Source organism: Danio rerio, chromosome 22 (genome assembly GCF_049306965.1).
Source record: "Danio rerio strain Tuebingen ecotype United States chromosome 22, GRCz12tu, whole genome shotgun sequence".
Classification (NCBI taxonomy): Eukaryota; Metazoa; Chordata; class Actinopteri; order Cypriniformes; family Danionidae; genus Danio; species Danio rerio.
The window spans coordinates 2,373,205-2,400,671 of record NC_133197.1 but is presented as its reverse complement, the minus strand read 5'-3'; the positions used below and the strand labels follow the sequence as shown (position 1 = coordinate 2,400,671).

General features: G+C 39.1%; 3 protein-coding genes across 9 annotated transcripts in view; all 3 read right to left on the bottom strand.

Moving 5' to 3' along the window:
• LOC101883867 (uncharacterized) overlaps positions 1-21,838 on the bottom strand; it is a 93,685-nt gene extending 71,847 nt beyond the window's left edge. Inside the window, exon 1 of the mRNA XM_068216549.2 lies at positions 21,799-21,838. The gene's annotated coding sequence lies outside the window, so the exon portion shown is untranslated. The remainder of the gene's footprint in view (positions 1-21,798) is intronic.
• On the bottom strand, positions 751-21,838 carry LOC100150670 (uncharacterized). Of its 5 annotated transcripts, none has more exons than XR_012397586.1 (4): positions 12,908-12,977; positions 11,083-11,192; positions 5,358-7,951; positions 751-1,615 (listed from the first exon to the last, which is right to left on the bottom strand). XR_012397586.1 is itself a non-coding variant. In XM_068216524.2 (4 exons), exons 3-4 carry the CDS (start codon positions 11,135-11,137, stop codon positions 6,375-6,377), a joined length of 1,632 nt encoding a protein of 543 aa, XP_068072625.1. In that variant the 5' UTR covers positions 11,138-11,192; positions 21,056-21,165; positions 21,607-21,838; the 3' UTR covers positions 3,875-6,374. The 5 variants fall into 5 exon arrangements, 3 of the variants coding, with proteins under 3 accessions (XP_068072625.1, XP_068072624.1, XP_073792971.1); XR_012397585.1 differs by having other exon boundaries at positions 1,162-1,615; positions 4,319-7,951; XM_068216524.2 differs by lacking the exons at positions 751-1,615; positions 12,908-12,977 and adding exons at positions 21,056-21,165; positions 21,607-21,838 and having other exon boundaries at positions 3,875-7,951.
• Positions 14,825-27,374, bottom strand: LOC103909509 (uncharacterized). Of its 3 annotated transcripts, none has more exons than XR_012397598.1 (5): positions 27,324-27,374; positions 26,584-26,687; positions 24,094-25,071; positions 21,056-21,165; positions 14,825-20,021 (listed from the first exon to the last, which is right to left on the bottom strand). XR_012397598.1 is itself a non-coding variant. In XM_068216541.2 (4 exons), the coding sequence occupies exons 1-4, from the start codon at positions 27,371-27,373 to the stop codon at positions 15,217-15,219; spliced, it is 1,959 nt and encodes a 652-aa protein (XP_068072642.2). In that variant the 5' UTR covers position 27,374; the 3' UTR covers positions 15,080-15,216. The 3 variants fall into 3 exon arrangements, 1 of the variants encoding a protein (XP_068072642.2); XR_012397597.1 differs by having other exon boundaries at positions 14,825-16,157; XM_068216541.2 differs by lacking the exon at positions 21,056-21,165 and having other exon boundaries at positions 15,080-16,024; positions 24,075-25,071.
• Positions 27,375-27,467: the final 93 nt, after the last annotated feature.

The window sequence follows — 27,467 nt, the reverse complement described above, 5'->3', positions numbered from 1 at the left end:
TATTATCAAGTTATTATGCTTTCATGACAATGTATGCAAACACTTAGTTCCTTTGCATAAGTTGCATCTATACTTTGCTGACATAGACCTGTAACATCTCTGCTGACATGAGCTAGTGGGCTGAGAGCCAAGAATAGCAGGACCCCTTAGACTAAAAACCTATTCAAAAATGGTCAAGAGTTAAAAAGAGACTTAGGGGTGTGTCAAATAATCCTGTATAAAAATTGTAACAAACACAGATACTTCAGAAGTTGTCCAGGAGAGACTTGAGAATGCTCTGGGGTCTGCTCTGCTCTTTCTCGGCTTTATTATGGAGAATAAAGTCTATTTTCTAATATTCAAAACCTCTGGTCTGATAATTTTTAATTGATGAGAAGTCAATATTTACGACACTAGTGACATCACTGTGACGGGTAGGGTTAGGTGAGTCTATTAAAAAGCATTGGATGCAGCCCAGATTGCACTGCACCAGGTCTGCAGCCAGACCCCTCTTCTCCATCCTGGTAAAGTGTTAATTTAAACAACTAAAGTTACAATTTAACATAAATTTTGGGGAAAATGACAAATAAAACATGTAAAACGTTGAATATAACAAACTTACCTTCAGATAACAGTTCCGTCCGTTGCCTTATGTTCGTTTTTTTTATTTTTGCCTGATTCTTTCACTGAATGCATGTGATTTTGCCATGTCCCACACACTGCCCAGCCAACTTCAGCGAGTCGTAGGTAAATTAGATCAAAATATTCATATTGTCTTTACAGGTTATTTGATCACTTTTATTTAGTTTTACAATATTATTAATCATTTTCCACGTGTGCTTGAAATTGCTGTCCACCCTGTCATGATGTGGTAAATGCCCCTTTAAGAAACCCTTTTGACGTACTCACTGGCATTCCCCTGCAATTTTGACCTGTATTCAGAGGAGGTTAAACCATTTGATGAGCACACAGTAGGTATCTACACTTTTTCCTCATATTGTTTGAAACTGAATGTTGTCAAGTTTAACATGCCAACCCTGTCATAGTGAAATATGAATTAATATGAACATTTTTCAGTAATTAAAAATATGCGCTTGTTAAATGTGACGTCACACGAAGCCGCTTCCAGGTCCAAGCGCTCTATTCAACTGTATAAGGAGACTCATGAAATGGTAATTATGAACGTTTACAAAGCGATTTAATAATTTCGAAAATCACAATCGCAGTATATATGTCCATGCCTAATATCCGATGGCCAGAAAGTGATACATTTTTTTATAAATTGTTAAAATTTTGGCTTTTGTGATGCAGCAAGCCCAGAGATTGTTGTGTACACTATGACTTTATATAAAATTAACTTTAATGTGTGATATGAATTAAAAGTGATCATAAGCATGTGGGCTGTGGTAGTCCAGTAAAAGAAAAGTACCTCAGTCTAGTTCTGCTGTCTGTGTTGCAAATCCCATAAGAGCATCCAAAAAAACAAACAAAAAGTGCTCAGGGGGCTTCTCAAATAATTGGTCGGTGCTCTTTGGGTAAGGGATTCATCAAAACAACAACAGAAATCAGTCCGGGGCACTCGAAAAATGTGAAAAATTTAATCTAATTTTTATTCACATGGCTGAATCTTAAAAAGCTACGCGTTTCGGCAGGGAACTGCCTTCATCAGGGTAACAGCGATCAGGTGCATCTAGAGTCTCTTTTGAGTACAACGGTCACATGACTCATCTAAACATCTCAACAATACTCAAACATATTAACAAACAAGGTCAACTATAATCATTAATTCGTCATAGATAGAAGGGGGCATACAAACATAACCCTATTTTCATGTATGTGCACATGTATGTACGTGTTCGTAGGGGTGTATATATGTATGTACATGCCATGTTTAAGCATATTTATCGGTACATACTTGTTTATTAGTTCTATATATATATATATATTATATATAGTTCTTATATATAGTTATATATATATATATATATATAGATATATAGATATATATATATATATGCAAGTGTATGTCTGTATATGTTTGTATGCCCCGTTCTATCTATGCCGAATTAATGACGATAGTTGACCTTTTGTTAAATTGACAGTTGGTTAAATTGTTTGAGAATACGCTTATTTCACAAATTAGCTTCAAACAACATCCCAATCTCTGTAAGAGTAATATGCTCAAGTGTCCTCCTAGGCTTCAGTTCCTGGCAGCAGTTAAACACCATGGGGACGCTTTTCTTGCTTCAGCCAATGTAATACGGCGAGCGATTAAACAATGCAGTTCTCTATAGCACACCCTGGTGTTGTCTGTAATAGTGTTGTCCCGGTACTGAAGTTTTAAATCCATCCATTTTCTGCTAACATTGAAGCGCCGCTGAGCGCGGATGACTCGACTGATCTTCACGGCTGCTTCGCGCTTCAGTCTCCGTGTATCTGTGTTTGCACTCAGCTCTTCGCCCAGTGCAAACACAGATACACGGAGACTGGAGCGCGAAGCAGCCATGAACATCAGTCGAGCCATCAAGCAGATCGCTTGTCTGTGTTTGTACTTGGTAAACAGCTGAGGGTGAACAGATGACCTTCTCGGCCAATCACAGTCATTTCTGTTGAGCATGTGAACAGCAAATCAGCGCTGTTTTAAGAAAGCCATCAACAGTGTCTTAAATGTTAGCAATTGACGTTTTTTCTTATAATTTAGTATCGTGACGAGTCTAATATAGTAAAAGAATCAGTTAATTAACTTGAGTTTGATAAATGGCATCTAAAACGTTTGTTTGGGAAAGAAAATGTTAGCTAACTAGTGCCTTTTCTCTTAACATAGCTGAAAATGAGCTCTGATGTCCTTTCTATTTACAGCATTCATTCAGAACGGACCTTCGGGTCACTCGGAAGGCTGTGAATTTATAAATTTGTGTCACTTTATCTTCGCTGATAAGATATACAGCCAAGTACACAACGTTCCTATGTAACTCCCAATGATACTTCTGGGTTTTTTCCCACCGCAGCCTCGATTTCGCTTTTAATAATGGCGGCCGCATGAAATCAGTCTATTGTTGAGATGTTTAGATTAGTCATGTGACCGTTGTACTCAAAAGAGACTCTAGATCAGTGGTCACCAAACTTGTTCCTGGAGGGCCGATGTCCTGCAGATTTTAGTTCCAACCCTAATCAAACACACCTGAACAAGCTAATCGAGGTCTAATTGGGTATACTTGAAACATCCAGGCAGGTGTGTTGAGGCAAGATGGAGGTAAACCCTGCAGGGACACGGCCCTCCAGGACCAGGATTGGTGAGCCCTGCTCTAGAATGTCATGTTTGATGGGTCAGATGACATTAATCACGTGAGACACAAAAAAAATCACTGTTGTATTCTGATATTCCTATGCGTAAAAGCACAACTCTTAATGATGAAGCGAAACGCAAGAGAAAGGAGAGGCGTCTCCGGCAGAGGGCGCGCCGAGCCAACAAACCAGCTGGACGAACTCTCTGTAAACCCCTTGCTACTCCTGATGACCCTCTTGCTCGTAGTCGAACTCTGAATGAACTCCCTACTCGTACTTTTGTTGAACTTTCTACTGAGTTCGCACACCTGAATCTAAGTGCATATCTATATAGCACATTATAAATCAAGGCTGATATTAAAATGCCTAAATGTTGATTTATATGATATAATGTATTCTGATGACTATATATCTGTCTTCTTACTGTTCAAGTGATTTAGCATGCTCCTTGAATGTATGATTTAAGTAGCTTGTTGATTTATGAACATTGTCACTGAGACACTGGGTATTAAAGCTGACATGTACTCATCAGCTTTGCGCTTTCTGATTTCTGTATACTGAGAGTCGTGGGCACTTTATTCTCAAATGGTCGATAAAGTAAGGATCTTTGTTTCTGTTATTTGTATTTTGTTTATTCTACTTTTTCACTGGATTTTATTTTATTAATAAAAGTGTATTTTATTACTTTTCTTCACTGGAGTGGACATTGAATTCATTTTCCAGAACCCATCAAAGTTACCCTGTGTGGTAAAGTTTGAATCTAATTTGTTCTTTTGCAAAATACCTTCTAAAGACGATCCTTTAACTAAACTCTAGCTAAGAAATATAGCGAAGGGAGGATCCTGATTTTATCTTTGTTTAATTAGGGTGATTAAATAAAGGCGAATCAGCACAAGATGCACCTGCGGCCTCATGTATCAACGCTGCGTACGCACAAAAACTTTGCGTACGCCAGGTTTCACGCTCAGAATCGCTCACGTTTGGATTTAGTAATGATGAAGTGAACGTGGGAATGTGCGCAGCTTCACGGTAGCTTTCTGGCTGGCGTACGCACATTTTTTGTGCGTGCCTGTTTTATTTCCATTGGCGACTCCTAGAGGCAGTTGTGTTAAATTCCTCTCTACAAAGTGTCTGAGCCTTGCAATGGCAGCTGTATGAGGTATATAAGGTTTCCATACCATACTGTTGATCAGCTAAACATTAAAGCGCAATTTGCAGCGGTCGCCTGTTTTAATAATGTAATGGGAGCGATCTACTGCACGCACATTGCTATAAAGGCACCATGTGTAGATGAATTTGCATGCGTGAATCAGAAACATTTCCATTCAATAAATGTGCAAATAAAATATGATGCACAAACTTATTAATGATTCCTACTTGTCTTTCTTGTGATAAATAGTAGGCAAGATCTGATATGTAGCGGGGAAAAAAAGAAGAATGAGTTCATCAGACGCTGGATTCGAACCGAGTTCATGCTTAAAAGTGTCAAAACATGTTGACATGCGTTTAACGAGCTGCGCCACTGAGACTGTTAAGGACAGTACAACATTTTACACCTATAAATCACACTATTTCTTTTTTTTAATTCACTCAGTGCGATGTTCAGACCCAACTGTGTTAACCGCATCAGCTAAACTCTCCCACTCTATTTTTTTCTGTTGTTGTTAATTCCGGACAAACTTGCAAATAACACCGCTTTTCTCCGGTCTACCTCCGAAAGCAGCACCTCCAATTCACATTCTGTTCAAAGTTTCTCTTATTGCTTGCTTTTTCCGTTGCTTTTTCGTTGGGTTTTGCCATTAGCAGTCATTAGCATATTCATACGGGGGAGGAGGCAGGGAGGGGTTTTGCGCTCGTGCATGTTACGCTCAGTTTCACGTTCATTCGGATGTACAAAAGAATATGCGTGAGATTCGGCGTACGCAGTGTTTCATACATCTGAATTTTTTTCTGCGTACGCACATTTACAGCTTTGTGCGTACGCAATGTTTTAGCATGATTTCCACGCAAGTCTTCGTACATGAGGCCCCTGATCACTGTTACCCTGATGAAGGCAGTTCCCTGCCGAAGCGCGTAGCTTTTCAAGATTTAGCCACGTGAATAAAGGCTTTTTAAATTTTCCACATTTTTCGAGTTGATGAATCCCTTACCGTACGCTCACACCGAAAGTGGCGAGAGCGTCAAAGTAGCCGGAAGTCATTCATTTTCAATAAGAGCCGGCGGCGATAAGCGGCGAGGAGCAGCACGGCGCGTCTTCGCCGGCGTGAGCGTCGAGGAGAGTTGAAATTAAGTCAACTTTATGGTAATGAGCTATGACGCGGTTCGCAAAAGCAATCAGAATAAAGACGTCCATCGCTTGATAGAAGTTCAGAGAACACAGACCTGTGAACTTTGGTTCCGACCACAGTTGTTCCCATGGGTTTGATTATTGCGGTCGCCGGATTTCCAATTATTTAAAATTTTTCCTACAGGAACATACATTTAATAAGTTACTGGCGAGTTACTGATGTTCATTAATGATATATAAATTTATCTTAAAAAAGCGGGAATCTCACGCGATGTGACAGTACAAAACAGTATTGCTGCTTCAGGATATTTCAGACATATGGACACATATTGGATAAATAGAGCAAAGCCACACCACACGCAACTTGATCTTCCATTGTTGTATGAATTTGATAAGAAGTGCGCAACATTTTCACGCTAGAAACATGTTTTATGCAGGAATGTAACTGATAATGCTGCAACGGCTCCTTTAAATATGAGATCAATGTTGCGAGTTTTGACGCTCTCGCCGCAGGAGCTGAAGGCAGACAGCGTTGTCGCCAGGGCGGCCAGAGCGACCTTGGATGCTCTCGCCGCTTTCGGTGTGAACGTACGGTTACTCATAAGAGCATATTTGGACCATTTTTAATGTTAGTTATTAATGCTTCTTTATTATGAAGCCTGTCAGAAAACACGGCTGAGAGCACCCGGGGGGCACGGACCTTGCGGACAACCTGTCAAACAGCAATGAAGCGTCAATTGTGAATTAACGTGCACTCATGCCTTGCTAATAAATTAGTGAATACTAACTTTTAGGAAGGTCAATTTCATTGATGTGCACTCCATCATAACAAAGAACATGAATACGGCTCCTCCTTTTCATGAACTGTCAGATGTTTCCTCAGCTCTGCAGGCCTCAAAAACGTTTTGCCGCACTGATCACATTTATGCGGTTTCTCTCCAGTGTGGAGCATCATGTGTTCATTGCGGGACGATGAAACTCTGAAACTCTTCCCACACTGAGCACACGAGTACGGCTTCTCTCCGGTGTGGATCCTCTCGTGCGCTACCAGATGTCCCGAATGTCTGAATGTTTTGTTGCAGTGTGAACACACGAACGGCCTCTCTCCAGTGTGGATCATCTGGTGCTGCTTCAGGTCTGTAGCCCTAACAAAAGTCTTCTCGCACTCGAAGCATGCGTGCGCTCTCACACCAGCGTGGATCTTCTGATGGGCGTTTAAAACTTGTAAACGTGCAAAACTCTTCCCGCACACAGGACACGAATAAGGCTTCTCCTGTGTATGATATCTAAGATGGTCCTTCAGCTGAGAAGCTCTCGAAAAAGCTTTGTCGCATTGGTCACATTTGTGCGGCTTCTCTCCGGTGTGGATGAGCATGTGTTTGCTGAGGTGTGATGATTGTTTAAAGCCAATCCCGCACTGAGTACAGGTGAACGGTTTCTCTCCAGTGTGGATCATCTGGTGTCGCTTCAAGTCTCGAGCTGTAATGAAAGTCTTCTCACACTTAACGCACACAAACTTTCGTACACCAGTGTGGATCTTCCGATGTTCATGTAAAATTGACAGCAGTGTAAAGCTCTTCTCACACTCAGAACATGAATGAGGCTTCTCGTTTGTAAGATGCTCCCTCTCATGTGTTTTCATGAGTCTTAACTGGCTGAATCTCTTGTCGCAGTGCGAACACTTGTAAGGGTTCTCAACAACGTGGTTTAGCATGTGTTTATTAAGGTGTGACGACTGTTTAAAACTCATCCCACACAAAGCACACGTGTACGGTTTCTCAGCAGTGTGGATCATCTGGTGCCGCTTCAAGTCTGCGGATTTAATGAAAGCCTTCCCACACTCAATGCACACATGCTCTCTCACACCAGTGTGGATCTTCTGATGTTCATTTAAACTCGACTGTCTTGTAAAGCTCTTTCCGCACTCAGAGCATGCATAAGGCTTCTCGTTTGAATGAACTCGGAGATGCTCCTTCAGCTCTGAAAGCCTGGAAAACGTTCTGCTGCATTGATCACATTGGTGCGGTTTCTCTCCGGTGTGGATCAGCATGTGCTGATTACAGGAAGATGACTGAGTGAAACTCTTCCCACACTGAGCACACGTGTAGGGTTTCTCTCCAGTGTGAGTCCTCTCGTGCGTTTTCAGGTGTCCTAACTGATTGAATCTCTTGTCGCAGTGTGAACACTTGTGCGGTTTCTCTCCGCTGTGGATCCTCATGTGAAGCTCGAGAGCATATTTTCGGTTAAAGCGGTTTCCGCACTCAGTGCAGGTGAAACTTTTGGCTGTTCCTCCTTCCGTTACAAAAACGTCTTTGTCCTTTGAGTGAGTATCTTCACTTCTGACATGATGTTTCTCCTCATCTTCACTCAGTTCTTCACTCTCCTCCATCCCTACCACATCTGAAAATGAATTAAGTAACATGTTACAGCAGTACGCATTCATTCCTCTGCAAAGCTCAGTTTCATATCAGAGTTAGTAAAAGCATGTACTATAACAAGACTTTGCAGCATGGGACAGTTTTAATTTATTGATGTGTATTCAATTCATTCATTTTTTTTTAAAGGGCACGTAGGTTACCTCTAAGAGTTTTGTAGAGCTGTGAACCTGCACTGGACTCAGGGTTCGGTTACGATTATCATGCCATCGATTCGGTTCAATTGGATATCTCGGAGCATCACGGTGCATTGACGATGCTTTCCATACACAGTTTTATAAATTCTTGTAATAAAATGTATGAATATATTAATATTAATTAAGGGTGTCACGATCCTCCAAATCCTTGATTCGATTAAATTTTTGATTCTAAAGGCACGATTCGATTCGATTATGAATAATTAATTAATGAACAATTAATTATTTGTAGCCTACCGTTTAAACTACCTGACCTGCATGGTCTTTGTTTTACCCATAAACAAATCATACAGTAAATGAATAAAGGCAAGATACACACATAATTACCACCCGTCAATCACTTTTTCTGCGGGACTCGTGAATAGGCAGTGATCTGTGTCGTTATAATGGCGTCGGTAAAAAGACGCACAACCAACAGGAACCAGGCAACAGTATCTGAGGTGTTCGCTAAAATGACTAAGTACAAGTGAGTGAAAGATTGAAGCAGTCCTCTGACTGCCTGGACCTGCTGTCTCGAGCGCATGGCTGTGTGTGCGTCTGTGTCTGTGTGGTCACGTGATGTGCATTTTCAGAGGTAGAGAGGAAGGAGGGCTGCTCAGAAATGCTACACGCCACTGTGGATGTCAAATCGTTGTCGTTCTAAAATGCCATTTAAAAACAAAGACAGTGTAAACAGGGCCTGAGTGTGAACTTTTCGCGAGTGGATTTGCAACAGGGGCGGGCGGAGGATCGCGATGCCGGTGTTGTCTATCGGATGAACCGTACGTAATACGTACATAGCAGAGCTTGCAAAACTGTGTTTTTTTGTCGACAACACGAACGTTGTCAACATAACTCACTGGAAATCCAAAATGCTTCCACACCGGCGACTTCATTGAAAGAGGAGAGGGTTTAAGCTCTGTCGACGGGTCTCCTGCTTCTGCAGTTTAACAAGCACTTCAACAAGCCTGTTTTTTTCCCGCTTGGCAAGCCAAGCTGACGTGACATGGGGGCGTGGCAGCATCGACGATTCTATTTTTTGATTCGATAATCGAAATTGAGCATAAATTTCGATCGATTACGATAAAAAATCTAAATTGTGACACCCCTAATATTTATATACTATTTGTAATACAATTTTGTCATTTAATACAAGCAGTCATATATATAAACTGTACCTTTAAACGACACAGGCATTTATAGCAAATAAAATAAAGAAATATAAATATCCCGCTCGCTTTCTGATCCGTCTACCAAGTTCTCTTACACCCCTTTGATTGGTCACACGCTCAACAAAAACGGTTGCGATTGGCTCTTGCGCGCTGCGCTTTTCACAGATGAGTTTTACTGATACGTGGCAGGCGGCAGCAGCGATCACAGCTGATGTATGATAGACACGGTGGAGAAAACTCTGCAGGCACACGGTCGTGTCTGTATTTAGAAGTAATGCTGTTAAACAGCCGAGAGGAAAAGATAAATCACGCCAGCACGTCAAATGGGCCACAGTATGTGTGCGTGTGTGAGAGAGAGAGGGAAATGGAGTACTTGCATTCCCTCAATCACAGTGAAATAGGGGCTTCTGCTGTGTGTCAGTGAAAGACTGATCCAGCAAACACACACGCAGTCAAATTGAGCCCAGTTTCTGCGTTTGAAGTTGTTGGAGCGTTGTAAATACTCGTCCTCGCGACAGAGCGCACATGAGATAAATGACGACAGTACATAATAACCGGTTATGATTATTACTGAACCGATACCGAATTGTCCACGTCTGCATCGCAGTGCACCGAAGAAACAATTAATTTTAACACCCCTGGTGTTTTGTGTCTCCAGGATGTGTCTGTAAAGTTTCAGCTCAAAACACACATCAGACTTTTCATTATACCTTTTTCAGGATTCTTCTTTATACATTTTTGCACCAGGTGGCGGTTTTGTCGTACTGCGCCTTTAAGGCGAGTCCTCCCAAACTACCATTTCTATGTGCCTTTCTACGTGCCTAAATCTTAATTTTGATTTTTGATTTGATTTATTTATTTTCAAACAAAAACATCATACATAAAATATCATTAACAAAAAAAAATATATATATATATACACATTTAAGCATGGTCGAAAATGGAGCGGGATGAAGCATAAGATTATTAATCTCCCACCCCATTACCACATACATCATTCGTTTATTACTTAAACTTATTTGTTCTTTTATTTATCTCTTCTTTTTACATGAAACATATTTTTATCCTTATGGCGTCTTTGACAAATAATATGTTTGATTCTATTTGTACCTTTTCATTTTGTAACAGACCCAAAGAAGAAAAAAAAAAGAAAAAAATACACAGTACTGCAAAAAGAAAAAGAACAACAACAACAACAGTATTGCAAATAGCCATTAATTAAAATTTCATCATACTTTTCTCTTTTTATCCTTTTTTTCAATCACCCTCTTCATAATATTTCTTTATATATATATATATATATATATATATATATATATATATATATATATATATATATATATATATATATATAAATAATGGGGGGGGTGTTGTTGTTGTCGCGCGCATACTGAAGAGCGGTGTTAAGATCAGTGTTGTCGTTCGCCTACTGAAGGGCAGGACGGAGGGTGTGTCGCGTCACGGGGGCACTTTTGATCATTTTGGAAGGGCACTTTATATCCAAGACTAAACAGGGCACAGGTTGAGCCCTATGTGTGCACGTGCCTGTATATATATATATACATTCCTGTAAATATATTAATACAGTTTTTTGTAATTGAAAAAACTTAATAAAAAATAAAATAAAAATTGTTAAGATAAAATTAAAAGTCATTAAAAAAAGAACTAAAACTGATGAAGTACTTTAAGATTTAACAACTTCACTGTTTTTTAGCCTCATTATTGAAGAGTAATGAATAAACACAAACCTATTAGTTCTTCAGTCTCTTCCTGTTTAATTCTGCAGGGTTCTGGATCACTCATCTTCTCACTGTCCTTCAATAAACTCTGTCTTTGTCTTTCACTGATGGCGGCAGAGCTTTAGGAGAATAAACAGAGAAATCTGATTCATTTACACTGATTGAGGAAATAAACACATTATGATGATATATCTTATAAATAGGCCCACAAGGAATCTGCGCATGGAGAATTCCACAGATTTTTAGCCCATCATAAACTCTCTTTATTTACTTGACTAAATATGTGTAATATCTATGCTCAGTTTTTAAATTAATTACAGTAATATTACTGACTAATATGAAAATGTTCATCTGATTTATGTACAATGCAGCTTGTGCAGTAATATTTTCTGTCTTTTAGTAGAGATATTATATGAGAGACTTGCTTTGTTTACCAAATAAAGTGAATCTAATTGGATTTGCATTTTAAACATTAAATAAAAATTAAAAAGATATAATTTTTTATTTGATATATTAAGGTTTTAGTTGTGATACTCCACAAATATATCTGAAGAAATCTGCAGATTTTTACCAAAATTCTCTGCAGAAAAAGCAAAACACGTCCGCAGATTCCGTCTGGCCCTGCCTATAGGTGAAATATGTGAATATTTAATCTGCTCACAAGTAAGCTGACAACAATAACCTAACCCAATGTGGCAATTTGTAGATCCGAAGACATAAAAACTACTGACATTACATGAAGAGGATTTCAGCAGTTAATATTATAATACTGCTGAGCATCAGACTATAAACTCATTAAACAGCCATTTAGGAGAAGCAGCAGATCATCGTCTTACACTGAGTGTTTACAGAAATAACCAATTACTATAGTAATTAATTAAAAAATACATTTGCATTTATATTAATATTTTGTTTAAATATTAAGTATTCGTATCAATGAAGTGATTAGATTGTTAGCAATCGCACATTTTCAGTTGAAGTCAGAATTATTCACCCCGTTTATTTTTTCCCCAATTTCTGTTAAACAGAGATTTTTTTCAAAGAATTTCTAAACATAAGTTTTAATAACTCATTTCTAATAACTGATTTATTTTATCTTTGCCATGATGACAGTAAATAATATTTCACTAGATATTTTTTTAAACACTTTTATTCAGCTTAAAAGAACATTTAAAGGCTTAACTAGGTTAATTAGGTTAACTAGGCAGGTTAGGGTAATTAGGCAAGTTACTGTATTTTGATGGTTTGTTCTGTAGTTGAAAAACAAAAATAATTTATAGGGGCTAATAATTTTGACCTTAAAATCGTTCAGAAAAAAATAGAAATTGCTTTTATTCTTGCAGAAATAATACAAATGAGAATTTCTCCAGAAGAAACAATATTATCAGACATGCTGTGAAAATTTCCTTGCTCTGTTAAACATCATTTAGGAAATATTTAAAAAATAAATAAATAAATAAAAGAGTGCCAATTATTCTGACTGCAACTTTATGTATATTTACAGAAACTAGAAAATCTCAAATACGTTTAAAAATTAGGAGGACCAGAAATGATTCGTTGAATGTTTTCTGCATCAAACTTCACATATCTGCCGCAGGAGATTCCCATTATCCCCCTTGACAGATCATACTGTGTAACACAACGAACACAAACACTCATACTTGTGTCAAATTGTCCTCTCAGAGCTCCTCTCTGCCTGCTGTATTGTTTTGGTCAGCAGACACACAGATAGAGGTGAACTCAATGCAGAAACTAGTCGCAGATTGTCGCTTAAATAAACTGTAAATTGTGTTTTATTGTTGTGTAAACACGAGAAAAAACGTCAACGACTCACCTCAGCTCCGAAGATTTGACGCTGAATGAACGCGTCAGCGTTGACGTCATCACCACGCGGCGGGCGCAACGACGGATCATCAAAACCGCGCCAAATTTAATGATTGAAAAATAAATAATAATAAAAAACGCGCCGAATTAACACTAGAACTGCCATGGGGTCAATTTGATCCATTACTGTTATTCAAATGTACATAACAGACCTTCAATAAAACAATCAGGCCCCTCCCAGTCATTGACTTTTCCTAAAATTGCCTTATTTATAATTGCCAGATATTAAAAATTGTTTAGATAAAAAAAGATTAAAAAGTAGGACATACCTATAAGCACCAGCGTGGGTCAAATTTACCATCTATAAAAAAAATGCTTGTATTTATGCACTGCTTATGTTTGAAATTACTCACCAGTGACTTTCACTTTCAGTTTCACTTACTGAATTTGTGGTTATAATAAAGGAAGTCACAATGACAAAGATTTGTAGAGCTATTAAACACAAAATGCAATTAACGATGGAGAGTCTGAAGAATCAAGCTATGCATCAAATTTAGATATTTTAACCTTCTCATAACCTACTCCTAAAATAATCTTGTTATCCTGAAATAATTATTTAATGAGTCTAGACACCTTGCGTTAACAGTGGCAATTTAATATTATTTTATTATAATTTATTATTTAGTTAAATGTGAAATTAGATTAAATTAGAATAGCACTTTCTTCTAAAACAAATGTATGGATGAAGGAAAATAAAGATGGGGATTTCAATGCGCATACTACTCCGTAGAGGTACAAAAACAGACATAAATGGAGAAATAAAAAAAACAAAAAAACGAAGATCACTTAATTACGTTAGCTAAACTTATGATTAAAAAATTATTTGATTTTATGAAAAAGAGTTTTGGTAACTCTTAAACTGATCATATTAGGCAGAACACAACCCGAATGAGTTATGAATGAATTAACTCTAATGCTTTAAGTTAATTTAATTAATCTAGTTTTAGTCTGTGCTTTTAGTATGTGCATGTGGCAGGATAACGGTTCAGCAGTTTTCATACTGGGCAGCTTTACTGCACACACCCATAGTTCACTGACAAGCTACGCAAACGATCGTGGACGATTTATTCAATGTGATTCTGGAGTCGAAAAGACTCGTTTTGAGATTTAACAGCTGTTTGCGTTCATTCTCAGTGATACGGCAGTGGTCTTCAAGCACCGGGCGAAATGGTACCAGGCCAAACATAGATTGGCACTGTGTGCTTGTCTGAAAAACACAGTTGAGAGCCGGGTTCGTATTCTGGACTGGGTTTCGGGCGGCCGCTGTGATTGAATACTGTTCACCTTATTCTTCGCCGACGAGCGGGCGCCGCCATTTGAATATTTTTGGCTCAAGACTTCCGGTCTCGTTCAATTCCATTCATTTTTAGACATTAAAAACTGCTTGTTTCGTTGTTTGATGTTGCAAACTGATATTTTCTTGTTATATTATTCTGCATAGTCATGCAAACATTTGTTTGTAGAGCGAGTAGTTTGACTGCTTTCTGCCGTTTAATATTCCTAGTCATTTCTCCCACAGGCGACTGAAACGGAAGTTCTAAAACAATCGCAGAAACAGGCGCACTTCCGCATTTTAGAATAAGGTCAATACCAAAGTTGCCAACTTGGGTGCGTTACTGACTGTAACAAAAAAACAGGGTCCGGGAGTGGGGTGATATTATGGGAGTTTTCCAGAAGAAATAACAAATTGGGAGGATGGTGGGAGATGGGTCTGAAATGTGGGAGACTCCTGGGAAGATGCACCCAGTTGAATGAATGCCGCGAACGCACTACGAGTCATGTGACAAAACTGACCGATCAGCTTCATACTCTGTATGGAATATACTCATTTCAGGCAGGACTAATTATCTCAAACACAGAACACCCAAACACTGTAGTGCTTTTTAATTTTCTCCATAAATAAAACTTGTATCAGAGTGACAGCAATGTTTTGTCAGCTTGCCAATACTTCCTCAGCACATTTTCACAGAATGCAACAAGTGACATGATCAAACGCCTTCATCATGTCCACAGAAGCACATGGCAAACTCCCATCAACCAAAAGCACAAGACCTTAGAAACAAGATTGAAGACCTTATGAGCATGACTGAAAGGACAAGTGGCTGAAATGAGCTTCATTTGCAGGGTGACAGACAACACTCTTAGGTAAAGGGTGAGGAGTTCTGTCATCAAGAGGAGTCCAGAGTAGGGCCATTGCTCTCTTACATCAAGAAGAGCTAGCTGAGGTGGTTTGGGCTCTTTCGAAAGATTCCTGGACGCCTACTTGTGAGTCGTCTCATGTGTTTTCAGATGTCCTCTATGTCTGAATGCTTTGTCGCAGTGTGAACACTTGAAAGGTTTCTCTCCAGTGTGGATCATCATGTGCTGCTTCAGGTCTGGAGCTCTCATAAACCTCTTCCCACACTGAGTACATGTGTACGGTTTCTCTCCAGTGTGAACACTCTCATGTGTCTTCAGGTTTCCAGATTGACTGAATGTTTTGTCGCAGTGTGAGCACTTGTACGGTTTCTCTCCAGTGTGGATCATCTGGTGTCGTTTCAGATCTGGAGCTCTAATGAAAGTCTTCTCGCACACGAAGCACACAAACTCTCTCACCCCAGTGTGGATCTTCCGATGCGAGTTTAATTCTTGTAAACGTTTAAAACTCATTTTACACACAGGACATGAGTAAGGCTTCTCCTTTGTATGAACTCTAAGATGGTCCGTCAGATAAGAAGCTCTCAAAAATGTTTTGGCGCATTGTTCACATTTGTGTGTTTTCTCTCCAGTGTGGATCCTCTGTTGATGTACTTTAAAGTGCGACTGATGTGCAAAACTCTTTCCACACTCAGAGCATGAATAAGGCTTCTTGTTTGCATGAACTCTAAGATGTCTCTTCAAACCTGTAGGCCATGAAAATAATTTGCCGCATTGATCACACTTGTGTGGTTTCTCTCCAGTGTGGATCTTCACATGCGATTTCAAGTGTCCTGAACGACTGAATCTCTTGCCGCAGTGTGAACACTTGTAAGGTTTCTCTCCAGTGTGGATCCTCATGTGAACGTTGAGGTCGTATTTCTGGTTAAAACTCCTTCCACACTGATTGCAGGTGAAATACTTTCTATTCATTATAATATTTTGTTCGTCCTCTGTGTGAGTTTCCTCTTCACTCTTGACATGATGTTTCTCCTCATCTTCACTCTCCTCCTTCACCATCACATCTGAAAATTAACAGCAGATGGTTGCTAAACTATATATTTTAACAGCATACACCGCTCTGGGCTAGTCTTTACAAGCAGATGGAGCTCTGGGCTAAATGTGTTTATGTATATATTAATATTCCATGAAAGATGTAGGACCAGATGGGCATTGCACAAAAGTAAGATAAGGGATTAAGCTGGAATTTAGCCTCGACTTGTTTGCATGAATGCAGGCTAAATTAAGCTAAACTAAGTTACGATGGAGATTGAGGGCCCATTTCCCGGATCGCTTGAGAACGAGTGTACAGTGCGAGTGCGCTAAATCGGGCTCAGGCACGGTTCACTTGGCCGACCCTGGCCTGGTTGGAAGAGGTGTGCTTGAGGGCGGTTCACTTGGGCTTTGGTGCGGTATGTTTGTAGTGCGAGATGAAAATGCACCAAAGCCCGAAACTGAAAGCGAGACGTGACTTTAAGGAACTGTTTCATATGGATTTATTAATCACTCTTACTGTTCAATGAACGCAAACTGACGTAGTTTATTAAAGACGCAAACTCCTCACTGCACGACAGCTGCGCGGCTTCAGCAGACCTCCTCATTCCTGCAGCACGAGGGCTTTATGATTGTTTATGAGCGCCAAAAGTGGCAGATCTGTTCGACGAAATACCTGACTGCGTGTCACCGCATCCCTAAGGACTGTTTGGTGAAATATTTCACTGCGTGTCACTGCATATCAAACGACTGCAATGATATAACTAGAGAAATCTCCACTGTGCTGAGCGAGAGCGCTCACTGAACAGAGCAACATCGATGACGTAAGCGTGCCCAGGCCCGATTGTAATGTGAATGCGGGCCGTCGGGGGAGACAGGAAGGGGGACAAGTGTGCTTTGGCCCAGTTCGTGGCAACTGTACGTAGTGTGAGTACGGCCTTATTCTTTGCAGCTAGCAGGCTAACAACCAAGCTAAGACTAATCATATTCAGGGGCGGACTTAACCAATAAGCGAGGTAAGCAGCCTCTTAGGGCCCCAGGAAATTAGGGAGCCCCGACCAATGCCAAAAAGCCTATATTAATTACATAGCTCAGGGGTGCTCAACCCTGTTCCTGGAGATCTACGTTCCTACAGAGTTAAGCTACGGTCACACTAAAGTTTGTGTGTGGGAAATTCTGTCGTACAGTGCTGCGAAAGGGGGAGGGATTTAACAAGATGATTAGACATTTTATTAGCGAGCGATTGCTCCATGTTTTAAATTTCTGTCCAGAGAGGTCATGTTTTGATCCTCGACTTGTCTCACGCAGTCAAGTGATGCGATTTCGCAGGTCAGAGTTCACCAAGCTTGAACTTTGCACCGCAGCAACTTGCAAAACTTAACACATGACCCTGCGCTTCCGGTCTGACGTATTCGCATGCGTATGAGAAGTCTATGGGATGAAAAGCCCAGTGTGACCAAAGCTTTCAGCTTCAACCCTGATCAAACACACCTGAATCATTTAATTAGGACCTGAACAGCACTTGATAATTACAAACAGGTGTGTTTGATATGGGTTGCAACTGAAATCTGCAGGAAGGTAGATCTCCAGGAACAGGGCTGAGCGACCCTGACATAGCCCTTTATATGTTGTAAAATCTGTCTATTACCATTAGGAATTTAACGTTATTACTTCTTTTCAAATCAGGGGGCCACCAAGAATAATAGAACATTCCTTTCGTACTGCACATGTAAACATTAAAATCCAACTAGAACCTAAAGTTCATTGATAAACTTTGATGTTGGCTTGAGAAAGTCAAACATTTATGGCATTGTTAGGTGGTTGCTAGGCAGTTGCTAAATGGCAATGCTTGTGTACATGTTTGATCAAATGCTAATACTAAGTAGGCATTTCTAGCATATGTCATTGCATTTAGATAATCATTCATAGCATGTAGCTAATCGTTATTAGCACTGGCTTCCATTATCATTGTTACCATGCATAGTACACAGGAAGTCCCATTTGCTAGCATGAGTCAAACAAGCCAATGTCCAGGTCCCTACGATGTTCTGATGTAGAGATATTGCTATTTTAAAATGGTTGCTAGGTTATACTGTTTTATTGCTATGGGGACATTTGACAGGTTAGTGATGATACATTAAAGCTTCTTGACAATATGAGTGATCTAAATCAACCCCGATGTTTCTATGACAGTCTTTATGAGTGTCAAAAACTGGACTTGAACATTATGTATTCCTGGTGTTGGGTTGCGGCTGGAAGGGCATTCGCTGTGTAAAACAAATGCTGGATAAGTTGGCAGTTCATTCCGTTGTGGCGACCCCTGATTAATAAAGGGACTAAGGGAATGAACATTATGTAAAAATGGCTTGCTGTATTTTTTTGAAAATACAATGCTTAATAAGTGTGAAGGGGATACGTGCAAAAATGGCTTGCAATATCAGTAAAAAATATGGAGTTTAAGTCAAAAATGGCTTGCCTTATTTTGAGAAAAATAATGCTTAAAAATTATTTATTGGAAAACTATAAGTCTGATAAACCTTAAAGATATAGCAACAAAATCTACCGCATCTAATACAGCTTTTGGCCAAATTTGGGGCTTGTATAATTTTTTTATATGCCCGGATTATAAAAATTTAACATTTAACATTTTTTATTAAAAAAATTATAAGTCTTGCAGGCATGAGGAGATATAGCAACAATCTTGAATGCAGAAGGCACATTTTGACCACATTTGGGCCTTGTGGCATGAACGGCCTAGGAGAAGATAAGTTTGTTTTCAAGGACAGAGTTGTATAACAGTATGTTGGCTTTCTCAAGCCAACATAATAACAAATATGACTGATTAACTGTACATAGTTTGCAAACTTGCATTTATTTTATTTGTGAATTTATCATATATAATTATGCATTAGGAAGATAAAAGCTCCGCTTAAAATATATTTTTACATGCAGTCTATTTACCAATGTACAGAGAAAAAATATGTATTTAGAGATGGAGAGTAATTTGAGTTTCAATGCTAGGGCCTGGAATTGCTTAGGGATCACTAATTCCACCCATGATCCAAGCGATCTATATGTTGTTGTTGTTTTTTTTGCTGAGAATAAAGATCACGATTTTCTCACAATTCTGTAGATGTAAAATAAAGGTTAATATGCGTAGGCTATTATTATTATTGTTATTTCTCAAACATATGATAAAGCAACACTAATATTATTAGCCCCATGTGTTGGTCTACTGTTGGTTAAATTGCTAAATTTTGTATAGACTTGGAATGGTGGACTTAAACAGACTTTAAATAAGTTAATGCACAGTAAAGTGATCACATCAGCATACAACTAATCATAATTCTGAAGTTTACTATGTTTGAGACATATGCTTGCCATCTGTCACTGACAACATTATTAGACCATTTTTTCACAGCTTTTTTTTATCAGACTCCAGCTTATTCAACATTATATAGGCTAGAGTGGTTATACTGACCCACTAAACATTTACTGTTTGCTATGACAGGAAAAAAACATTCAATTCTAGCCATAGTCATAACTCTAAAATGTGATGTGATCATGTTAATAATGTGAATGCTTTCAGTTTCACTTTCACTGCCTTGTACGGTTCATGGCTGCCGTCACTGAGAAAAAAAAAACACTGGAAAAAAACTACTGGACGGGCATCCGCTGTGTAAAAACGTGCTGGACCAGTAGGCGGTTCATTCTGCTGTGGCGACCCCGGATTAATAAAGGGACTAAGCCGAAAAGAAAATGAATGAATGAATGTAGTATTTTCCACTGATGACTCCTCTAACTGAAAGCTTGAACAGTACTCTTGCATTTCATCCATTATTATGGGCGTCTTATCTTCCCATTCTGCAAAGCCCACTCTGTCCCGCTACATCCACCTGCAATTAATTAATCATAATGTATTTTTTATTACACGAGTTATTATTCGCAGTGCCCACAGATATAACCACCACTTCACATCTAGTCTTCTTCTCTAATCTTCACTGATGTGAAGACTTGTCTGTCCACCTTTATGCTTCTCTCCTGACCATGAAAATATAATTGGCTGAATCATAGAAAAGCTGATTAAGATTGTGAGTAGGGTCGAATTGAGGCTGCAATCTTTTTTCGATTAATTGTGCAGCCCTAGTCCACATTTGAATTGGAGTAATATAAAAATAATAAGTTCATTCATTTTCTTGTCGGCTTAGTCCCTTTATTAATCTGGGGTCACCACAGTGGAATGAACCGCCAACTTATCCAGCAAGTTTTTTTAAGCAGCGGATGCCCTTCCAGCCGCAACCCATCTCTGTGAAACATCCACACACACACAGTACGGACAATTTAGCCTACCCAATTCACCTGTACAGCATGTCTTTTGGACTGTGGGGGAAACCGGAGTACCCGGAGGAAACCCACGCGAACGCAGGGAGAACATGGAAACTTTACACAGAAACGGCAACTGAGCCGAGGATCGAACCAGCGACCTTCTTGCTGTGAGGCGAACGTGCTACCCACTGTGTCGCCAAACACAATAAGTGTATCTTTAAATTTCCTGACGTTAAAATAGGATCCAAATCCCTCCCATTTTGAGGCCCACCGCAACGTGACGTAGGAGTTAAGTTTCCCCGCCCACCAAATTGATTGACAGCCGCATATAATCATATCAACAAGACAGAACATGCGCAAAGCAACCAGGATTAAAAGATCCATTAAGCTCTCTGTGATCATAAATCATCATCAAATGTGTTTAAGAATGAGTTTTACAAGCTTAAAACAGAGCATGTTTTAATTAATTACAACGATTTTATCTTCTTTATCACCACAGTTGTATGTCAGTACATTTATAAAAGAAGACTCAATCCCGGTTTGAGGATTTTAAATCAGGTTTAAATCAAGCCTCATTATAGAAGAGTAATGAATAAACACAAACCTATTAGTTCTTCAGTGTCTTCCTGTTTAATTCTGCAGGGTTCTGGATCACTCATCTTCTCACTGTCCTTCAATAAACTCTGTCTTTGTCTTTCACTGATGGCGGCAGAGCTTCAGGAGAATAAACAGAGAAATCTGATTCATTTACACTGATTGAGGAAATAAACATATTACAATGTTGAATCTTGTGGGAGATACAATATATGATTATGTGATTTACTCAAGTCAACATCAATAACATTAACTGAATGTGGCAATTTGTACATCAGAAGACGTCAGTGTAATGAATGAGGTAATAAAAGAAACTATTGACATGAAATAAAGAGGATTTCAGCAGCTCTGATAATATTAATGAACCAGCTCATGAATAAAGATCAGCTCATTTATACTGCAGGATGAACCAATTACTATTTCAAAAACAAAACAAAACAAAGGGCACCACTATTTTCTGCATCAAATTAAACATGTTAGCTGCAGTAGATTCCCATATTTCCCCTCACAGATCCTATTTCGCGGTACAACAAACAGAAACGTGGAAAAACTCAAACACACCAACACAAACAAGTTGCTCAGATCATATCTTCCTCTCAGAGCTCCTCTCTGCCTGCTGTACTGTTTTGGTCGGCAGACACACAGATAGAAGTGAACTCAATGCAGAAACTAGTCGCAGATTGTCGCTTTAATAAACTGTAAAGTGTGTTTTATTGTTGTGTAAACACGAGAAAAAGCGTCAACGACTCAACTCAGCTCTGAAGACTCGACGCTGAATGAACGCGTCAGCGCTGACGTCATCACGGAGGCGGGTACAACGGTGTATTTGTATTTTTTATTGTAAATATGATGACAGCATATTGACATTTTACAAATTACGCATCACCTTTGAATATATATATATATATATATATAAACTAATATAAAACAAACAAAAACTATACCAAATTATATTAATTTATTAAATGTGATTCTGGAATCGAACAGACTTCTGAAATTTAACAGCTGTTTGCGTTGATTCTCATCAACAGCTCTAAACCCTTGCTTCTGCTGAGGTGTTTTCATCCAGTCTGGGCTGATTTTGAGGCTTAATTTGAGGCACAACTTTCTCTGTGTTTCAGCAAATGGAATGATTTTTAATGACAAGTCTTATTTTGACAAATATTTTGGGAAAATGCTTTGAAATCTTAAAAAAAAAAAACACTAATTAACCACCCTTTCATTATGTTGGGGGCTGTTTATTGCCCTATTGACTTCCATTATAATGACATTTTTTAATTGCAAAGTCCATGACAGCATATAATAATGTATTCTAGATTGTTGCTGGTTTCTGGTGATCGCTCTGTAGTTTCTGGCTTTTACATGGAGTATAGTGTGTGAGACTGTAACAGAGACCTTTGCACACTTATCTTGATATGTAAGAGAAAATACAAATAAGCAGCTCAGCTTGGAAAACATAGTAAACATAATTTCTGCACTCCACAGAACCCCATATTGAAGCCAGAAATGTTTTAACAGGCCTATCTAAAGGGCTGATCCTGCCAATTGCTGACCAACAGTAAAATGACACATTTCACCTCTTCCCAATAGGGTAAACCACCAAGTTCAGTTTCAGTTTTCCTTTATTTTGTCATTCAAAACATCACAGTAGATGTAATGCTGAACTAAATGTCACATCGACACCAGCAACAACATAAAAAAAAAAAACAATTTAATCCCCATGATGTTCAAGATCAAAAGGACAAGATTTCGATAACAATACTGAAGTCCTTTTGGTCATGACCTCAAGGTCAATGTTTCGTGAGTAGGAATACCTGGGGAACGAGATAAGTGTGGCGTACCCCATACTTCCTCAGCAGATTTCCACAGAATGCAACAAGTGACACGGTCACGGGACACAGAAGCCGTTGCTCTTTTACATCAAGAAGAGCTAGGTGGTTTGGGCATCTGTTTTGAATAACTACTGGACGCCTACCTAGGGAGCTGTTCTGGACATGTCCCACTGGGAAGAGGCCCCAGGGAAAAAATCCATGATCAGAGTCCCTCTGCTTGCCTGTGAACACATTGAAATCTTCTGCATCTTCGAAATTAAAGACTGATTGTTTATCTGGGTCTCCAGGCTATAGTTTAAGTTAGCTCTTTGTGGTGTCAGGTAACTTGTTAGTTTTTCTGTCATGTCACAATTAATTGCTGTATTAATGTAATAAAACTCATTAAGGGTGCTTTCACACTTGTGAATCGATTCAGTAGTTCTGAAACAGAGATTACAATTGTTACATTGTTGCTCTTTGCTCTTGGAGCGGTTCGCTTTCACACTGCAAAGTTTCTAAACGGACCAAAATAGCTAAAACAAGTCACGTGCGAGTAAACTCTCCTTACATTGGTCAGAGTGTCAGGGTTTATTTTGCAGCGTCCCGCTCAGCTGTCAGGAGAGGTGGTGGTTTGGTGGTGATTGACAGGGTGCGCACAATGTGTCTGAGGAGAGATGCGGTGGGGAGGGGTGAGAAGGGTGCGCGACGATGCCTATTTGAGGACCGGGAGGGAGACGCGAGATTACCGGGAGATCATCACTCGTTTGCAGGCATTCCGGAGACTCGCGAAACTTCCCGCCCTACTCATAATTCTCTCTTCATATAGCCGTAAGCCTATTACATATCCATAAAACACTGTGATATAACCGCGCTCGGATCGTATCGCTTTCTCACTGCAATCGAACCGCTCCAGAGTTCGTTTCAATCCAGCCGAGACCACCTCATTCAAGCGATCTCGGAGCGATTACTTTGGAGCGAAACAGAGCGCGATTACCCTGTTCACATATGCCAAACGAACCGCGCTAACTGGGCAATCGAGACGCGTTCCGAAACAAAAGTGTAGGTGTGAAAGCAACCTAAAATACTTTTTAGCTGTGAAATCTGATGTTCGTGAATACAGTGGAGAGTTTCCAGGAAGGTAAATATCATTGATGTTAACAGGGAACATGAATAAGGCTCCGCCTTGCATGAGCCAGAAAATGTTTCCTCAGCTCGTACGGCCTCAAAAATGCCTTACCGCATTGATCACATTTATGTGGTCTTTCTCCAGTGTGGCGCAGCATGTGTGAAGTAAGAGATGATGAAACTCTAAAACTCTTCCCACACTCAGTACATGTGTACGGTTTCTCTCCAGTGTGAATCCGCTGGTGTTGTTTCAGGTCAGTAGCTCTAATGAAACTCTTCTCACACTGTAAGCACACAAACTCCCTCACACCAGTGTGGATCTTCAGATGTTCATTTGAATTTCGTAAACGCCTAAAACTCATTCCACACACAGGACATGAATAAGGCTTTTCCTGTGTATGAACTTCAAGATGGTCCGTCAGATGAGAAGCTCTAAAAAAGGTTTTACCGCACTGATCACACTTGTGTGTTTTGTCTCCAGTGTGGCGCAGCAAGTGCCTTTCAAGGTTTGAGGATCGTTTAAAACTCATCCCACACAAAGTACATGTGAACGGTTTCTCTTTAGTGTGGACTATCTGGTGTCGTTTCAAGTCTCCAGTTTTAATAAAACTCTTCCCACACTTAAAGCACACATGCTCTCTCACACCAGTGTGGATCTTCTGATGTTTTTTTACATGTGACTGATCTATAAAACTCTTTCCACACTCAGAGCATGAATAAGGCTTCTCCTTTGTATGAATTTTAAGATGGATCTTTAACTCTGAAGGCCTTGAAAATAATTTGCTGCATTGATCACATTTGTGCCGTTTCCGTCCAGTGTGGGTCTTCTCATGCGATTTCAGGTGGGCTGAACAATAGAAACTCTTGTCGCAGTGTGAACACTTGTAAGGGTTCTCTCCGGTGTGGATCAACATGTGAGACTTGAGATCACATTTGCGGCTGAAACTCTTTCCACACTGTGTACAAGTGAAATCTTTCCTTTTTGTTATAAAATTGTGTTCGTCCTCTGTGTGAGTTTCTTCTTCCCTCTTGACATGATGTTTCTCCTCATCTTCACTCAGTTCTTCACTCTCCTCCTTCACCATCACATCTGAAAACGAAAGTAAAGAATACTTTAAAGGCACATTTTTTTTTCACAGCAGATGGAGTGCTGAACTATATTTTACTAGTTATGGAGACTGTAATAGGGAAGCATTGTTTCCAGTCGCAAGGGCAGAGCTAGGGGTGGAAACAGTCTACATCAACATAATCAAGGCCACCCCGCTCGTAATTGCATTTTTAAACAGAAAAAAAAAACTCTTTAAATTTTAAATATCTGTATATTTATATTTAGAAATGCACTTTTCTAGCTTCCATCAATACTGAGACAAGTAGCTCCCCATGAAATTAAAATGTAATGTAATGTATTTTTTATTTAGTGCCATGTCAGCAACCAAGGCTATCTTCATGGCAGGAATCTTTCAACAATAAATATACAATTTAAAAATTAACAAACAAAATAAAACATAAATTAAATAAGATTTTTTGTGTTAATACATGATAAAAATTCTAAAATCTTTTCTTGTTTCACTTTGTCAAAAATGTCCTTAAAAGAGTTCATTTCATAAAAAGTCCTTCTGGAATCAGTAAAAGCAGGACAGTCCAGTAAAATATGTTTTACAGTAAGATGAGTTTTGCAGCACAAACACTGAGTAGGGTTTTCACCTTGGATCAAAAAACCATGTGTAATTCTCGTATGCCCAATACGACATCTGGTAAAAACGACTTGATCAAATCGATTCTTAAAATGTCTTAAAATTCTGTGTGAAACTTCAGGTTGGATTTCATGTAGTTTATTGTTTTCTAATGCATCCCATTCCTTTTGCCACTTGTTTAAAATGCAAGCGTTGATAAAAGGTTTCATCTCTGACGGAGGAATTTGGCATTTGTTCACTACTTGCTTCAAAGCATCTTTAGCAGCTGCATCAGCTCGCTCATTTCCTAAAAGTCCGACATGTCCAGGAACCCAGCAAAAAATGATGTGATAAAACTGATTTTGTAGTTGGTGAACTTTAGTTAAAATATTGTCAATCAAAGGATGATCATTCGTTGGAGATTCCATAACTTGGAGGCATGATTTAGAGTCTGTAAAAATGATGGATTTCTTTTGTTGGGCATTTTCTATATACTCCAATGCTAAAAGTAAAGCGCGGGCTTCAGCTGTGAATATGGAGCATTCTTTAGGCAGACTGATTCCATGACTTTGTTCCCCTGTTACCATTGCTGCTGCTACATTACTTTCCATCTTTGAACCATCTGTGAAGATTGGTATGTGCTGAGAATATTGAGTTCTGATATCCAGGTATTGTTGTTTGTACATATTGGGATGAGTAACTGCTTTCTTCTGATGTCCTAGCTCCATATTGATTATAGGCGTCTTTAAATTCCAGGGAGGCAATGAGTTGAAGTGTATTTGTTTTAAAATGTCCAGGTTTAAATTTAGATTTTGTAAGTGTGAATTCCCATGAAATTAAAAAGTTGGCATTTTGAAATAATGAAATATTAAAGATTAACCTCACTGTTCATCAGGCTCATTATTGAAGAGTAATGAATAAACACAAACCTATTAGTTCTTCAGTCTCTTCCTGTTTAATTCTGCAGGGTTCTGGATCACTCATCTTCTCACTGTCCTTCAATAAACTCTGTCTTTGTCTTTCACTGATGGCGCTTTAGGAGAAGAAACAACAAGAAATCTAATTTGTTTACACTGATTGATGAAATAAAACATTATAATGTTGAATCTTATAGGAGAAACAATATGATTATATAATTTGTTCAAGTTAGCTGACACCAATAACATTAACTCAATGTGATAATCTGTTAATCAGAAGGCATCAGTATAATGAATAAGGGAATAAAAGAAGCTATTGACTAAAAATAAAGAGGATTTCAGCAGCTCTGATAATATTGATGAACCTCAGACTATAAACACTCATAAATCAGCAGCAGCGGATCAGCTCATTTTATACAGAGTGTTTGCAGGATGAACTAATTACCATTTTATAAATAAGACAAAGAGCACCTCAAGCTATTTCTCTGCATCAAACTAAAGATGTACGCTGCAGTATTTCCCTACACAGATCATATTTCGCTGTACAACTGAATTCAAACACAACAACAAACAAGTTACTCAGCTCATATTGTCCTCTCAGAGCTGCTCTCTGCCTGCTGTATTGTTTTGGTCGGCAGACACACAGATAGAGGTGAACTCAATGCAGAAACTAGTCGCAGATTGTCGCTTTAATAAACTGTAAAGTGTGTTTTATTGTTGTGCAAACACGAGAAAAAGCGTCAACGACTCACCTCAGCTCTGAAGACTCGACGCTGAATGAACGCGTCAGCGCTGACGTCATCACGGAGAGGCGGGAACAGCGGCGGATTTGATTGTTTTTAAATTACAAATAAGATTACAACACAATGACAGTTTACAAATCACGCATCATCTGT